The sequence below is a fragment of the Oryx dammah genome, unplaced genomic scaffold (assembly GCF_014754425.2).
Source record: "Oryx dammah isolate SB20612 unplaced genomic scaffold, SCBI_Odam_1.1 HiC_scaffold_20, whole genome shotgun sequence".
In the NCBI taxonomy this organism is placed as follows: domain Eukaryota; kingdom Metazoa; phylum Chordata; class Mammalia; order Artiodactyla; family Bovidae; genus Oryx; species Oryx dammah.
The window spans coordinates 32,363,014-32,379,522 of NW_024070204.1; the positions used below are offsets into that span (position 1 = coordinate 32,363,014).

The window sequence follows — 16,509 nt, forward strand, 5'->3', positions numbered from 1 at the left end:
CTCAAGATGCTGGAGATACATGTATAATTATTGCTGATTCACTCAGCAGAAACTAGCACACTGCTGTAAAGCATGGGATTTTCCAGGCAAGAGTACTAGAGTGGGGTGCCATTGCCTTCTCCCTGTAAAGCAATTACACTCCAATAAATAAATAAGAAAGAGCCTATGGAAATGGAATTATTTGGCATTTAGCATTTTATAGGCTTCATGTCTTAAGTCTATTTATATGAATGGAATTAATTTTATTCCTGTTTGTAAGTGGTTGTTACTTTTTGATTTTCTTAAGCTAAGATTAAATTCTATTTCCACCCCCAGGCTCACTGTAATCACTTGCTGGATGGGAGGAAAGAGATAGTATTGAAATGCGTACTAGCTGATGTTAGAAGCTTTTCTAGTTTTTAAGGATCAACCACTGACAACATGCCAATAGGATGATATATAGCCCAATACTTGAGAGCCTTAGCCTGATTTTCTTTGTCTGTTGGTGCTAGGTAAGTCAGGAAGACTTCAGTGACCTTGAACCTAATTAGCTACTCCTTAGGCAACCTAATAGGAAGGCTGAATCCAGTCCTGGCCAAGCCATCTCTTGTCCTAAGATTCCCTTTGTCATTGCTACTCAACCAAAAGCCGAAGAATTGATGCCTTTGACCTTTGGTACTAGAGAAGACTGTTAAGAGTCCCTTGGACTGCCAGGAGATCAAATCAGTCAATCCTAAAGGAAATCAACCCTGAATATTCACTGGAAGGACTGATGCTGAAGCTGAAGCTCCAATACTTTGGCCACCCGATGTGAAGAGCCAACTCATTGGAAAAGATCCCGATGTGGGAGAGACTGAGGACAGGAGCAGAAGTGGGCAACAGATGATGAGATGGTTGGATGGCATCACCGACTCAATGGACATGAGTTTGAGCAAACTCCAGGAGATAGTGAAGGACAGGGAAGCCTGGTGTGATACAGTCCGTGGGGTCACAAAGAGTCGGACATGACTGAGAGACTGAACAACAACAACCAAACCACAGAGGCCACTGCAGTTATGCCTCATCGCCCTGAAGCTCAGTGTTGATCATGCAAAGCAAGAAGCAGCTCTTAGACAGATTTTTGTTTTACTTTACTCATGAGTTCTCCAAACCTCATGGTTGTGATCTTGCACTTCAGCCTTCTGTTCAAGTAGCACTATTTACTCCCCAAGTAGTTTATTTTGAGAAGAATACTCCAGTTGCTGAGGAACATATGCATATTGAGAACTGAATTTGGGGCAAAGCAGCTGGAGAAATTCCTGTGGGTGGAGAAGCAGATGAATGTCTTCTAAGAGTTGCTACTCCACGAAGCAGTGTGTTTCAGGGAGAGAAATCTCAGAAAGGAGACCCCAGCTTGCCAAGGGGGAAGGGGACATTGGTTGCAGGGGATGGGATGGAGAGAAGGACTGACAAGGGAAGCTAAATAGAACATTGCTGTTGGGTGCGAGAGAGTGGGAAGAAGGGTCAAGGGAAGGCACAAGGATCTTTACTGTCTTACTGTCAGGAATACAAATGGGTTTAAAACACTCAGTTGGTGAGGATATTGTGAATTTTTTCATCTTTCCCTTTGGGGATCCATCCCTAAGACAAGGAGACTCAAACTGAGTTTAACTCTCGGTAGATTCATATCAAATTAACACATTCTTCACCTGTCATGCTTCCCCTTACCTATGTACGTGACGTCCACATAAAGTGGGTCTGAAGAACTGATTCCCATCTGGTTGATGGCGTTGACTGTGATGATATATACCTTCCATAAGGAGGTGTACTTCTTGCTAAAGTAGCAGGAGTTGGGGCCCCCGGTTTTGTAGTCTGGACATTCATGGATGAGTGTTTCTCTGCAACAAGTAACATATTAGGAGTCAGTAAGAAAGTGGTATGGAGCTTCCTCGCTGGCTCAGTGGTAAAGAATCTGCCTGCAATACAGGAGACATGGGCTCGATCCCTGGGTCAGGAAGATCCCCTGGAGAAGGAAATGGCAACCCACTCCAGTATTCTTGCCTGGAGAATCCCATGGACAGAGGAGCCTGGTGGGTTATAGTCTATGGGGTCGCAAGCGTCAGACATAACTTAGCAATCAAACTATCACCACCAAGAAGGTGGTATAAAGAGTCTAGTTTTTTTTTTTTAAGTGGTATAAAGAGCCTAGTATGTCAATATAACTGAATTTGGAGGGACAAGCAAAAAACAGAGCTGGAGAAGGGCTCCCCAAGCTTCTCGGCCCTGTCCATGTCAGCGAGGAGTGACTCAGGGAAGAAGTGCCGGAGAAGGGGTGGAGGAGTCACGTCAGAGCCCCAGTGACTCTGTTTCTCACCAACCCTTCCTGTCTACAGATTGTTGTGGACTTTGTACTATATGCCCCCTGCCAATATACACTTTTTTCCATGGCCAAGGTACCACCATCCTCAGGAAATTACCATCGGGTCATCTCAGGACTTTCTCTTGCATCATACAAACCAGGGTGGGGTGGAGGCAGGCATGCCCAAGGCAGCAGTTATTACACAAATGTGTCGAATTACATGTGACTAAAAAAGCTGAAGGGATACAAACTGCAGTATATTTCCAATTACACTCAGGTAGCCACAGAGGAGAGTGACTCTGAAAGGAGGTACTTCAGGTCCCAGAGCCTCCTCAGGCTGCTCACGTTTAGAGCTGGGGGCTCCACGCAAGACTTGTCACACAGGTGAGCAGGCTTGTTTCACCACGCTGCCGCTTTGAGATCCTGGGGGCTGTGTCCGACACCTCTTTGGGTCTCACAGAGGATGTTAGCTTTGTGTACCACTAAGTGCAGTCCCTGGGAGGCAGGCCAGCTGTTCCTTAAGTACATGTTTTCTTCACTGGGAAGGATATACAGCCATCCCTGGATTTCCAGGAGGGTCTCACTGTAACTGTGATGAACTCCTTGCCCAGAGATGGCCCTGTTGAGTTTGCACTGCAATTTTTTAGCTCCCAATACCCAATCTGGGAGATCATGGGTCCATGGATTTCCTAAGGAAAAACCTCATCTTCCTTTCCTTGTAGGGCTTGTTATTTTCTTGCATGTGAAACAAGTTCAAACAGCTAATGTACCACAGTTGTCAAGGATTACATAATAATACTCTTGGATTGCAAAAGCAATGATTATAAAAAAAAAAGACAACTGGCACAAGGTTGATAGATAAGTACCCAAAGTTAACTTGGGAAACACTTATATGTGACTTTGGGGTACAACTCAAGCTTACGACAGGCAACGGTAACACGGATGGATTGGTGTCACCTCATTGGTGGTGGAGTTTATGGACATGAGGGAGCCCAGCTGGGACATCAGGAGGAGGATGTGGACGTGGACGTTAGAGTCCCTGCCCCCAGTAGTGGGAGGTTATCAGTGTCCATTCAGGGAAGCATGGAAATTAACCCAGGATCAGTGGTCCTATGGCCTGGAGGGCGAGGATACCCATGTGGGGTTTGTTTTGCTAGGAGAGAAGAGAACATTTTACCCTTCCCTATGGTAAGTCAGCGTGTAATTGGTAGGAAGTCCTCCATCTGCCCCGGGCTCCCACCAGCAGGTGAACGTTTCCTTTCCAGGAGACCGACATTTAATGAGCTCGGGTTTTTCAGGAGGTGACTGTCCTAGAAAAAGAAGGCACCGGAGTCAATATTAAGGTCCATTCAACTCTGTGACCATTCTGTTGCCAGAAGGTACTGGAGTCAACGTTAAGGTCTGTTCAAATCTTTGACCATTCTTTTGGTGACAGAAGCAGGTAGATGGGGCCAGGCCAGTGATGAGGTCTCAGGGAGAGTAGGCCAAGGGATGGGAGGTAGGACTCAGAAGTGCCAAGATGTCAGCATCCTGCAACATTCTTCTGTGGGCTGCCCTGAAGTTGGCAGGATTCAGAGAGAGAGAGCTTTGTGATGGGGTGTGTGTGTATGTGGGTGTGTGTGTATGTGAGTGTGTGTGTGCATACTGCAAGATGGAGATACCAGCAACCCAGGATCGGTGACTAACTGTAACATTTCACCAATGCTGAGCAGCAAGGGTGCAAGGGGTACACATGGATTGAGCAGGATATGGCCCTTCCAGAATCCCAAGGTGAATGTGGAGCAGATATGTGTCCACAGCACCAGGGTGATCATTTAAAAAGAATTCGCCTTCAGACACAAGCATCCTGTGATCATTTGCTGATCCGATGTTCCCTGGACCTCTCCCTTCTGCTCACTGACCCCCATCTTTCTGCCACTCCCACATAGTGAACCCAATTCTCTGCTCTTTTGCTCTTTCACTGTGTCACCCGTGCCCCACCTCTAGCTGCTTCTCCCCCCATCTTCTCCATCCCTTCCTTTTCTGTTTCACTCTTCCTTGATTCTGTTCAGCTTTGACCTATGATTCAGTCTCACAGTGTAGCTCCCATCCTCCCTGTCTCCACTTCTGAAGCTGGGTTTTCAGTCCCTTTTTTGTATATATTTTCCCCTCTCTCCCTGGGTCTTTATGTGGTGAGAGGGCAAAGGGTTCTTTTGTAATTCTTGGCTCTTTTGGGGGTAGGAGGCATGGGAGCTCCTAGAGACGGCTGAGTGGGTAGCTGTTCTGGTTAGGAGCTACCATCATTATCTAGTCCCAGCCTGAAGCTAGTGGGGCTGAAAGAGGTGATGTGGAAAACCCAATGTGGATGGAGTTTTAGAGTTGCCTAGCCACCGAAGCTTTTGGTGAGCTGGCACCCTCTTCTGTTCCTTATCTGTCAGGTCCAGGGAGGGAAAGAGTCCCCCTATCCCCAGCCATGTAACCCCAGGTGGTGTTTCATTCAGGAAATCCAGAGCAGACAGGGGCGCTTCCAGGAGGCGATCCTTGAACCTTGGGGGCTTGTCTGTTTTTCACCACCTTGGTCCTTCATCCCTCAGGCTGGCTTCTGAGCTATAACTGCTAGCAAAGCAGCATCAGGAAGAACGAGTTCAGAGGAGGACATGGGTGGGAAGGAGGGCGCTAGGCAAAACTGGCCAGAAAGAACTGAATGGAATGGGATGATGGGATACAAGGCTGGGCCAAGGTCCCTGGGCTGAGTCAGCTGGAGCCCAGCCAGCTCCTAGATCCCCTGAAAACCGTTCATGCCAGCCAGTCTGGGCTTAGCTCTGCCCATTTTGGAACGTTGCTTGACCTCTAGGGAATATTTCTTCAGGACAATTTCACAGGGTGAAGTGATTTTTTGTTTGATTTTTCTTGTGGCTAGGGAGGAGTGTGTGAGGTGGAAGGAAAACTTATATTTTAAAAACACACAAAGTTTACAGCTCAATAATGAGCATATTTAGAAGCCAATTAAGGCAACTGTTGATTATTTGGGGCTTAGTTGAATACTTAAAGTTTCCATATGGATTGTACCAATCTCCACATTCCTTTTTCTCTTTCTGAAAGCTTCTCTCTCTCACATTTCATTGGTTATTAACAGTACCTCGAGAAAACTCAAGAGAGGAAGGTAAAGCTGTGAAACTGTAATTAGTCAAATGTTTCTTTCACCCACTTTAGAAGAGATGGTTACAGTGGATGGACGGTCTCACTTTCCCTGTAAAATGCACACAAACACAGGGACAACCACAGAGGTACGCCCCACCCCCAACACAGACATGCTCAGACAGAAGAGCTCATGTCAGAAACACACCCACAGATCACAGAGGAACAATATACACAGCTGCATACTTACAGAAGTAGATAACTGGTCCCCACATAGATACATATGCAGAAATATGCACCCACAAATGGATATGCATATAGGTACACACAGAGGAGCATTTTCAATCAGGTACATACAGGGAAGCTAGTAGATACAGAGATATACACAAGTATACACACTTACATATAGACTGGGGTAGACACACTGATATGTACACACACAGGCTCGCATGTGCTAGTCTAGTTGTGAATTTCATTTCCCACATAGCAGAGTTGAGTGTTCCTGTTTTCCACCATGTAACAGCAATCCCCTTAGATCTCTTAACAGGTTTTCAAAGATTTTTCTCACACAACTTTTCATCTGAGGTGGAGGAAACATCATTATCCTCACTTTGAAAGTGTCTAAATCCAGAGAACTAAGTTAACTGGCTCAAGGTTGCACAGCCTTGAGGGACAAAACCTGGACTGAAATTGTGATATGTCCCTGGCATGGTTGTTTCTCTGCACTCCCAGAATGAGGATGGAAGTCAGAGCATGGTGACATTAACTGCATCCAGTCTTTTGCATTAATTTTTGCCTTCATTTTAATCCCCATAATATTGTAAATAATTGAAGAGAAGCAAATGCCATGGACATTTTCATTTCCTGTAACTGTGCTGCAAAAGGACTGTGATGGATTCTCCCCTCCTCTTGTACAAATAACCCAGGAAGTGAAAGAGAACAGGACAGTCTCTTACTTACCATTCAGAAGGCTGGCGTAGAGAAAAAGTAGCAAAATGAAAAGCACTCTAGATGCTGCATTTTCCTTCATGGTGGCGCCTTCCTCTTTCCACAGGAAATATATCAGAGGTTCACTGAAAGAGAAGGCACAGGCAACTTTTTGAAACACCAAAAAGTCTGGTGAGGCACATGCACCTCTTTAATCTGAGTGTTTGCAACTGATTCTTGCTCCTTGCTGCATGTGAAGAACAAAACAGGAGGAAAGGAATGTAGGAAAATGTAACAAGGATAGCTTGGCTCAGAAACATAGCTGTGCATATGCTGGGAAAAATTCCACCACCAGAGGTCATCCGAAGACAACGTTCAAGGTCAGCTGAGCACAAAGGGCTCCTTTGCACACACCCTAAGGAAAAATTGTTCTCTTTGCACCCCACAGTGTTAGTTGCTCAGTCGTATCCGACTCTTTTAAACCCCATGGACCGTAGCTTGCCAGGCTCCTCTGTTCAGGGGATTTCTCAGGCAAGAATACTGGAGTGGGTAGCCAGTCCCTTCTCCAGGGGATCTTCCTGACCCAGGGTTGGAACCTTGTCTCCTGCATTGCAGGTGGATTCTTTACCATCTGAGCCACCAGTGAAGGCAACCAATAATAGATCACCTGTTTTATGTGATACAGATTGTATGCCCTACAAAAGAACTGTTCTGGGAGGACTTTGATCTACTAGCCAAAAATAAGGCAGGCTGAAAAGTTGATGCTTTCAGTTTAACTCCCACCTGGCCCCATGGATGCCACCAAGAAAGAGGGGGAAGGCTCTCTTGACGGTTCTGCTTCAGAAGACTCTGGAAGTGTCCCAGGTCATGGGCAAGGCTGTGAGCCATGTAGTGAACTCTAGTGGACTTCCATGTGATGACTCTTACCCCTTTGGAAAAACCCCATAAGCAAGAAATGACAAATCCCAGTAACAATTCAAAGTCCTTTGCATTTGAAGAATTAAGCAAAGTTTGAACCTACAGGGGTTGAGAGTTTTGAAAATTTTATTATTAATATTATTTTTACCCTTGGAACAATTTTCAAAGCCTCTAAATGTCCTTTTAAGAAGAAAGGATTTTGAAAGACATTTGGAAAAGACTCATTAGCCTTTTTGAACTCCAAACAACTCTTGGAAAACAATAGATTTGATGAAGTAAGTATAAATTCTTAGAAGCCCATGACTTACATTTTCCTTTTAAATTTTACATTTTTTTTTTAATTGGGGGAAGGGCATGCAAGAGCAAGGCTTCCCATCTAGGGATGTTGGAAAATAGTGAATGCTGTTTGATGAGCCTTGAAAAGACCAGGCTTTGCCAACTCCTCCTGGTCGGAGGGTGGATCTCCATCTGCCAGCCAGACACCACCTAACAAACAACTTCTAGAAGTTCTTTCCACCTGCTATCATGCCCCTTGAGACATACTCAGAAATAGAATTCTCAGTGACAATACAGGTTCTGGGTTTTATGTTGGGGCTTGAAACTGGAAAATGGAACAGGAAAAAGAAAGCAGCAGAAAGGGTAGAAGTTGAGAAATTATGAAGCAGAGAGACAGCAGAGTGGCCTTGCCTGCCTCTGAGGATCTTAAACACTGTTGTTCTCCCTAATCTGGTTTCACTGGGTCCACTGAGGCCTGAAAGCATTCTCTGTCCTGCACATCTGGTGATCTCAGCTTGGCCTGGGGACGGGTGTGCTACCCACTGAAAAAGTTCTGAAATAAACTTGAAACTCTCCTAAATAACATTTTCCAATAAAAGTGCTTTCAGGAAGCATTTTATTCCTAAGATATCCTGGAATCTGGTGACTAGCCATGTGCACTTTCTGCTTTCTTCAAACCGCCGTGTCTGGGAACTGGACACTCTCATTGTGGTCCCATTACTGTGTTTCAGTAATGATTCCCAATTTACTCTGCATCTTACTCTCCAGCAGGGCAAACACAGGGCTGGAGTAAGTAAACCTTCAGAGAGAAAGATAATCCCAACTGCCCACTTCTACGGGTACTATGCTGAATGTTACCCTGATCACCTACTGTGCTCTCTTCCTGCACTAGGCACATCTCCCACTGTGCGTGGACCATTTTTTTATGACTGGTGAACACTCGGCTGGGGATAAATTTTGTCTCATACTAAAAACAGAGTTGCCATATGATTCAGCAATCTCATTCCTTGGTATTTACCTAAAATACATATACCCGAATGTCACTGTAACACTATATTCAATAGACAAGACAAGCAAGCAATCTAAGTGTCCGTGGACAGATGAATAGACAAAGAAGATCTGGTATATATACACAAAGGAATATACTCAGCCATAAAAACGACTGAAATAATGCCACATGGACGGACCTAGAGATTATCATACTAAGTGAAGTAAGTCAGAGAAAGACAAATAGCATATGATATTATTTACATGTGGAATCTAAAAAGTGATACAAGTGAACATATTTACAGAACAGAAATAGGCTCACAGACATAGAAAACAAACTTACGGTTACCGAAGGGGAAAGTGAGTGGGGAAGGGATAAATTAACAGTTTGGGATAAACACATATAGACTCCTATATATAAAATAAAAAACAACAAGGTCCTATTATACAGTACAGGGAACTATATTCAATATCTTATAATAACCTATAATGGAAGAGAAACCCCCCTCCCAAAATATTTGAATGTTTGGATCAGATACTATATTCAGATCTAAAATCTGAATCACTTTGTTGTACACCAGAAACTAACACATTTGTAAACCAACTATACTTCAATGAAAAAGTGTACGAATGCACGGGGATGATCCAGAGAGATGATATGGGGTGAGAGGTGGGAGGGGGGTTCATGTTTGGGAACTCATGTACACCCGTGGTGGATTCATGTCAATGTATGGCAAAACCAATACAGTATTGTAAAGTAAAATAAAGTAAAAATAAAAATTAAAAAAAAAGTGTAAGTAACTTAAATAAAACTTTTTGGTTTGAGTTCACTTCCCCATTGCAAGCAGGATCTTGATCAAGATTATTCATTCCAACTTGGGCTGGAACATCCAGAGTGTCCACAGACTGCTTGCAGTGATGGTTATAGTGGTAAATGGCTCCAAATGTTGGCAGTTCAGCTAGCAAAGAGTGAACCTCATACCGCCACCAGAAGACAATGATCTTGGCCTCATTCCTCAATAGCTCTCTGAGTGTGACTGTGGTTTAAAAATTCAAGAATGAAAACGAAAAGCAGGTCTGTAGCAAGTCAGCACCCTCATGCCTTGCCCATGACAAACTGCTTTGGCTTCCTTGCTTCCAAATCCTTAAAGATTCTACTATCTTTATATTCCACCCGTTACCTAATATCCATTGCCACAGTGCATGTCCCACTGTGGTAGAACTCCACCCTCCCCTTTCTTCTCATTCTGTGCATCAGTGCTAAGCCTGGAAAGCTCCCCTTCTTCACCTTTCCCTTTAAGCCAAGTCTCATCTACACAAGGCAAAACTTGAGAAAGCAGTCTGGCAGCTTTTTTTCCTTAATGTTTATTTATTTGGGTGCATGGGCTTAGTTGCCCTGCAGCACAGGGGATCTTAGTTCCCTAACCAGTGATGGAACCTTCATCCTCTGCATTGGAAGGCAGATTCTTAACCACTGGACCAACGGGGAAGTCCCCAGTCTGGCAATTTTTGCCCTGGCCACTTGCTCTTCTGAGAAACAAGACCCACTCTTCCTGATGCAAAATCAGAGCCATAGTCCCATAGCTTGGGCAGATTCCACTGTCCACAGCAGGGAAAGCATTTCATAGGAGAGAAGGCTCGGGGAGGAGGGTCTCCTGAGAGTTAAAAATAACAGACCTGAGCTTTCACTCTCTACCCTAGGTAGACTCTATCTGCATATTCTAGCTCATCCAGCCCCTGAACCAATCCAAATGCCAGAAATCTCAGTGCTACACTTTTGTGGGACTTGTTCCCAAGACCTGGTGTCAGGTGGTTCCGAGGCAAACACAGTTCTCACATTGTCTTGCCTCATTTGTCACTGTTGCTCTGATGTTCTACTCAGATTTTTGGCTGAGCTCCCCTGACTCTAGAAATGGGCCTAGCATGGAGGGCAGGGGTTCGGAGGACCTACTTAGCTCTTGCAAGCCTAATTACCACAGACAAGCAGGGCCCCATCCAAGATTTGAATTTCTTGAAGGACTGTCACAAATGTGAAATGCATAAATCACAAGTAATCTGCTCAATGAATTATCACAAGATGGACACGTCTATGTTACAACCAGGTCAAGAAACAGAACACTAATAGCATCCTAGAAATCCCCCCAGTGCCTCCTCCCAGTCTCTACCCGACCCTTTCCAAGAGGAACCAGTTTTCTGACTTCTAACACTGAAGATGAGTTCTGCTTACTTTTGGACTTTGTAGAAACAGAATCATACAATATGCATATTTTGACTGTGTGTCTGGCTTCTTTCATTTCACATTGTTGTATGATTCATCCTTGTTGTTACATGGAGTTTTACTAAAAATTCATTTTTAGTTCACGTCATTCATCTTCATATTACACTGAAAGAAAGACCATAATTTATTTCCTCATTCTACTCTTGATGGACATTTGAGGTTTCCAGTTTTTGATAAACTTGGAATTTTGCTAAGACTTATCAAGATTCTGATGGCAGAGGAAACCCACATACCTTATACCTGCTTTATGTTCCTTCCCAACTTTTTGTTCTCTACCTTTAATGGTTAGGATACCACCTGCCATAAATCTTGATTATAAATGCAAATTAAGTTTCAAATGCCTGTCTTGTATGCAAACCATCTCATTTCTTGCAACAAAATTTAAATACATCCATTCATGGTCTGAAATGTTAGGAACTGAGTTTGTTGCTTCCTTTGGGGTCTGCTGGGTCAGGTCCTCTACACTCTGGGTCTTCTTATCTGCCTGCAGCTCTACCTGTTTGATGGCCTGAGGCTAACAGAACATAGTGAGAACCCCACAGCACTTTTTTATTTCTAGGAATCTGGCTTTTGTTTCTAATACCGAATGCCAACATTTAGTTTGGAAAACAGAGGAGATAATCTGCTCAGGGTGGGAGGAGCAAGCAGCAGGAGGGTTTAGCTATTTCATACCAGGCTCAAGATTAGGGCCATTATACAAGCTCTGTTCTTGCTGCTGTTGTTGCTAAGTTGTATCTGACTCTGCAACCCCATGGATTGATGGCAGCACACCAGGCTACCCTGTCCTTCACTATCTCCCAGAGTTTGTTCCAATTCACATCCATTGAGTCAGTGATGCTGTCTAACCATCTCATCCTCTGTTGCCCCCTTCTCCTCCTACCTTAAATCTTTCCCAGCATCAGGGTCTTTTCCAGTGAGTCATCTCTGCATCAGGCAGCCAAAATATTGGAGCTTCAGCTTCAAAACCGTCCTTCTAATGAATATACAGGGTTGATTTTCTTTAGGATTGACTGGTGTGATCTCCTTGCTGTCCAAGGGACTCTCAAGAGTCTTCTCCAGCCCTACAACTTGAAAGCATCAATTTATTGGCGCTAAGACTATGCCAAAGACTTTGACTGTCTGGATCTCAATAAACTGTGGAAAACTCTGAAAGAGATGGGAATACCAGACCACATGATTTCTTCTTGAGAAACCTATATGCAGGTCAGGAAGCAACAGTTAGAACTGGACATGGAACAACAGACTGGTTCCAAATAGGAAAAGGAGTACGTCAAGGCTGTATATTGTCACCCTGCTTATTTAACTTATATGCAGAGCACATCATGAGAAATGCTGGGCTGCAAGAAGCACAAGCTGGAATCAAGATTGCCAGAAGAAATATCAATAACCTCAGATATGCAGATGACACCACCTTTATGGCAGAGAGTGAAGAGGAACTAAAAAGTCTCTTGATGAAAGTGAAAGAGGAGAATGAAAAAGTTGGCTTAAAGCTCAACATTCAGAAAACCAAGATCATGGCATCTGGTCTGATCACTTCATGGGAAATAGATGGGGAAACAGTGGAAACAGTGTCAGACTTTATTTTTGGGGGCTCCAAAATCACTGCAGATGGTGACTGCAGCCATGAAATTAAAAGACGCTTACTCCTTGGAAGAAAAGTTATGACCAACCTAGATAGCATATTAAAAAGCAGAGACATTACTTTGTCAACAAAGGTCCATCTAGTCAAGGCTATGGTTTTTCCAGTGGTCATGTATGGATGTGAGAATTAGACTGTGAAGAAAGCTGAGCACCAAAGAATTGATGCTTTTGAACTGTGGTGTTGGAGAAGACTCTTGAGCATCCCTTGGACTGCAAGGAGGTCCAACTAGTCCATCCTAAAGGAGATCAGTCCTGGGTATTCATTGGAAGACTGATGCTAAAGCTGAAACTTCAATACTTTGACCACCTCATGTGAAGAGTTGACTCACTGGAAAAGACCCTGATGCTGGGAGGGATTGGGGGCAGGAGGAGAAGGGGACAAGAGGATGAGATGGCTGAATGGCATCACCAACTTGATGGACATGAGTTTGAGTGAACTCCGGGAATTGGTGATGGACAGGGAAGCCTGGTGTGCTGTGATTCATGGGGTTGCAAAGAGTCAGACACTACTGAGAGACTGAACTGGACTGAAGCGTTCTTTATGGTCCAACCCTCACATCCATACATGACTACTGGAAAAACCGTAGCTTTGGCTATATGGACCTTCATCAGCAAAGTGATGTCTTTGCTTTTTAATATGTCGTCTATGTTCCTCATAGCTTTCCTTCCAAGGAGCAAGTATCTTCTAATTTCATGGGTGCAGGCACTGTCAGCAGTAATTTTGGAACTGAAGAAAGTAAAATGTGCCCAAATCAATAGTTAATATCTGTAGAATAAATGAATCACTGAAGCCTTAAAGTCGGAAAACCAGAACAAGAATCTAAGATAGAGGAGGAAATTTTGCACACAGAGGAAGTGGTCCTGTGGTAGTATTAACAAACTCTGGACTTGGAGTGAATTTAGCATCCTGTCTTTGACAGGGGAACCTGAAGAAGTTTTCAGGACCACATGGCAGCTGCTCTTAAATGCAGACATTGAATGTTGGAGATGCAGTCCTGGCCCAAGGGTGTGAGGATATGAAGCTTCCAGCTCTTCCTGGGTTCAATGCAAATGTGTACCAACAGCAATGAAGTTTATCAGTCCATAGCCCAGAAATCAGAGTTACACATTAGTCTGTGAGCTTTCCAAGCCAGACTCTTGCTCATATGTCACCCATTATTGTTATTATTTTTTAATCTCTGCAGTGATCAAGTTTCCATTTTATTGCTTCTCAAACAGGTGGCCATCTCATCCCTTGTCTTGAGATACCCTTTGGTGGGGAACATCTGGCACCTTCCATAAGGGAATCACTTCTATGTAAAATGACCATCCCAGTTGAACCCAGCAGTTTAGTTAGAATATCATGGTGGTGTAGATGTTACTAGAAATATTAGAGAGACTAGTCAAAAATGTCCACCTCTGATTCCAGCCACCCCCTCCCTCCTCTCTTGTGAATCTCAGAACATCTCTAAGACTCTGTCTGTAAAGAGGCATCTAAGCAGAGGGGGTGTGTGGGGCATGGCATGGCCATTTGCTGAAAGAGGCAGACAATGGACAGAGATTGCAACTGTGCCCACTGGAGCCAAGTTAAGGTTTGGAATCACATCTGGGGATGCACATAGAAAGACCTTCTGGCCCTTAACCTGATTGGGTAAATGTACAGGGTGATACATGTGCCTTTGCACAGGAGTCACTTTAATAAAACAGAATACTGAATGCTTCCCCATGGCTGGTGGCATGGCTTCCAAATCCAATTAAACCAACACCACTCACTGGCCCCAACATCCCAGCAGGATCTTTGATTTGAGAGAGGCTTGTTTTCATTTAGCCTCCTTGGCTTGAAGGCAAGAACACGAACTGAGTGAGTTTCAATTCTTCCCAGTCAGTGCAGTCTTCAGACAGATGGTGGAAAATGCCCTTTGGCCCAACTTTCAGAGGAACTAGTTCCTCACAAGATCATCAACTAATAACAATAAAAAAATCCACAAATTGTACATTATGTTTTGCAGTTTACAGAGTTGTTCCACAGATTTCAGTGGTTTTCAATCCAGGAATCATATTAGAATGTAGGGAGCCATTAGATTCACATTAGAACCACGAAGCCATTTATGGATGTGAGAGTTGGACCATAAAGAAGACTGAGCACCGAAGAATTGATGCTTTCGAACTGTGGTGCTGCAGAAGACTCTTGAGAGTCCCTTAGACTGCAAGGAGGTCAAACCTGTCAATCCTAAAGGAAATCAACCTTGAATACTCATTGGAAGGACTGATGCTGAAGCTGAAGCTCTGATACTTTGGCTACCTGATGTGAAGAGCTGACTCATTGGAAAAGACCCTGATGCTGGGAGAGACCGAGGGAAGAAGGAGAAGTGGACAACAGAGGATGAGATGGTTGGATGGCATCATTGACTCAATGGATGTGAATTTGAGAAAACTCCAGCAGATGGTTAAGGACAGGGAAGCCTGGTGTGCTGCAGTCCATGAAGTCACAGAGTCAGACTTGACTTAGCAACTGAACAACAAAGGGAGCTTATTAAAAGGACCAACTTCTACATCTTGTCCCAAGAAATTCTGATCAATTCAGAATTGGATCCACCAGCACGTGGACATTTTAACAAAGCCCTCCAGATGATTTTAATATAAAGTCAGGGCCAGGAACCACTAATGCCACCTCACACATATTATGCCTCTGCTGGGAGGCTCCCCTGGATGGGAGAGGAAACCAACTCTCAGAGAGGCTCTGCCCACCGTCACACAGTGCAGGCAGCATGGCAGAAATGGGAACCCAGTCAGTAGACTGGGAGTCCTGCCTCAAATTAACAACCTCAAAGACAAAACGACAAAACATTTACATGGTGATCTATAGATTTTAAAGCACTTTCACCTCACGATCTTAGTTTATTCTTAGAATAATCCTGTGCAGTGGTCAGGAAAGCTATTATTGTTCCCACCACTACTTCACTGCTCTCAAGTAAAAGGTGAGGAAACAGAAGCTCATGGGGGTAAGTGGTTTAAACCACCAACCTTATCTTAAAAGCCCCCAGTGTGCTCAGAAATGCATGGTGATAAAATTGACAAACCCTCATGTAGGATGCACTACATGCCAGGCACTTTCACAGATGAGGACCTGGGGCCCAGAGAGGCTCCATGAGTTGTCTAAGGTCATGCAGCCAGCAAGCAGTGGATGGAGGGAAAGAAACTCTGCAGTTGGGCTCCACGATCTGAGGTTGTTAAGCTTTTCACTTCTGATGGCTGCAAAAGAGCAGTGGACCCTACCTTCAAGAGGCTCCAGTGCACAGAACCCAACCGGCCATGGCTTGGTGGATAGGTCAGAGGACTTTGGGACCACGGGTTCTGAGCCATCTAAAGCATCTCTCTTTCTAGGAAAGGGTTCTTTTGGCAACACCCCCTTCCCAAACCCTGCTCTGATTCAGGGTGCTACTGGAATCTAGGGCTGGTCCTTCAAAAGCAGTGGATGCTTCCAGAGTCTCTCCTGGGCACCACTGCTCATCCCAGGTATAATGAGTTGACATTTTTGGAGGGTGAGACCTAGGAAGGGGTACTTTTGTAAATTAAAAAGTTGTATTGGAATATAATTGTGTAGCAGACTTCTTGGGTGGCACTAGTGGTAAAGAACCTGCCTGCCAAGGTAGAAGAAGTAAGAGACGTGGGTTTGATTCCTGAGTTGGGAAGATTCTTTAGAGGAGGGCACAGCAATCCACTCCAGTACTCTTGCCTGGAAAAACCCAAGGTCAGAGGAGCCTGGCGGGTTGCAGTCCACGGGGTTGCAGAGTTGGAAATGACTGAAGTGACTTAGTAGGGCATGACATAATTGTGCAGCGTTAGCTAAAACCTCTATCAAGTCACAAACCAATCATTTCTTTCCTGTGACGGGAACAATTAAAATCTAGTCTCTTAGGAACTCTGAACTTTATAATACATACTGCTACTGCTGAGTCGCTTCAGTTGTGAACGACTGTGTGACCCCATAGACGGCAGCCCACCAGGCTCCCCCGTCCCTGGGAGTCTCCAGGCAAGACCACTGGAGTGGGTTGCCATTTCCTTCTCC

General features: G+C 44.4%; 1 protein-coding gene across 3 annotated transcripts in view; it reads right to left on the reverse strand.

Annotated features, from left to right (window-relative positions):
- The window catches only part of PRLR (prolactin receptor), a 155,182-nt gene that overhangs the window by 26,733 nt on the left and 111,940 nt on the right, over positions 1-16,509 (reverse strand). For all 3 annotated transcript variants that reach the window (XM_040262313.1, XM_040262314.1, XM_040262315.1), the window contains 3 exons: positions 6,395-6,507; positions 3,495-3,627; positions 1,687-1,856 (listed from right to left, as the gene is read on the reverse strand). In XM_040262313.1, coding sequence (XP_040118247.1) covers positions 1,687-1,856; positions 3,495-3,627; positions 6,395-6,464 — 373 coding nt within the window. In that variant the 5' untranslated portion in view covers positions 6,465-6,507. The remainder of the gene's footprint in view (positions 1-1,686; positions 1,857-3,494; positions 3,628-6,394; positions 6,508-16,509) is intronic.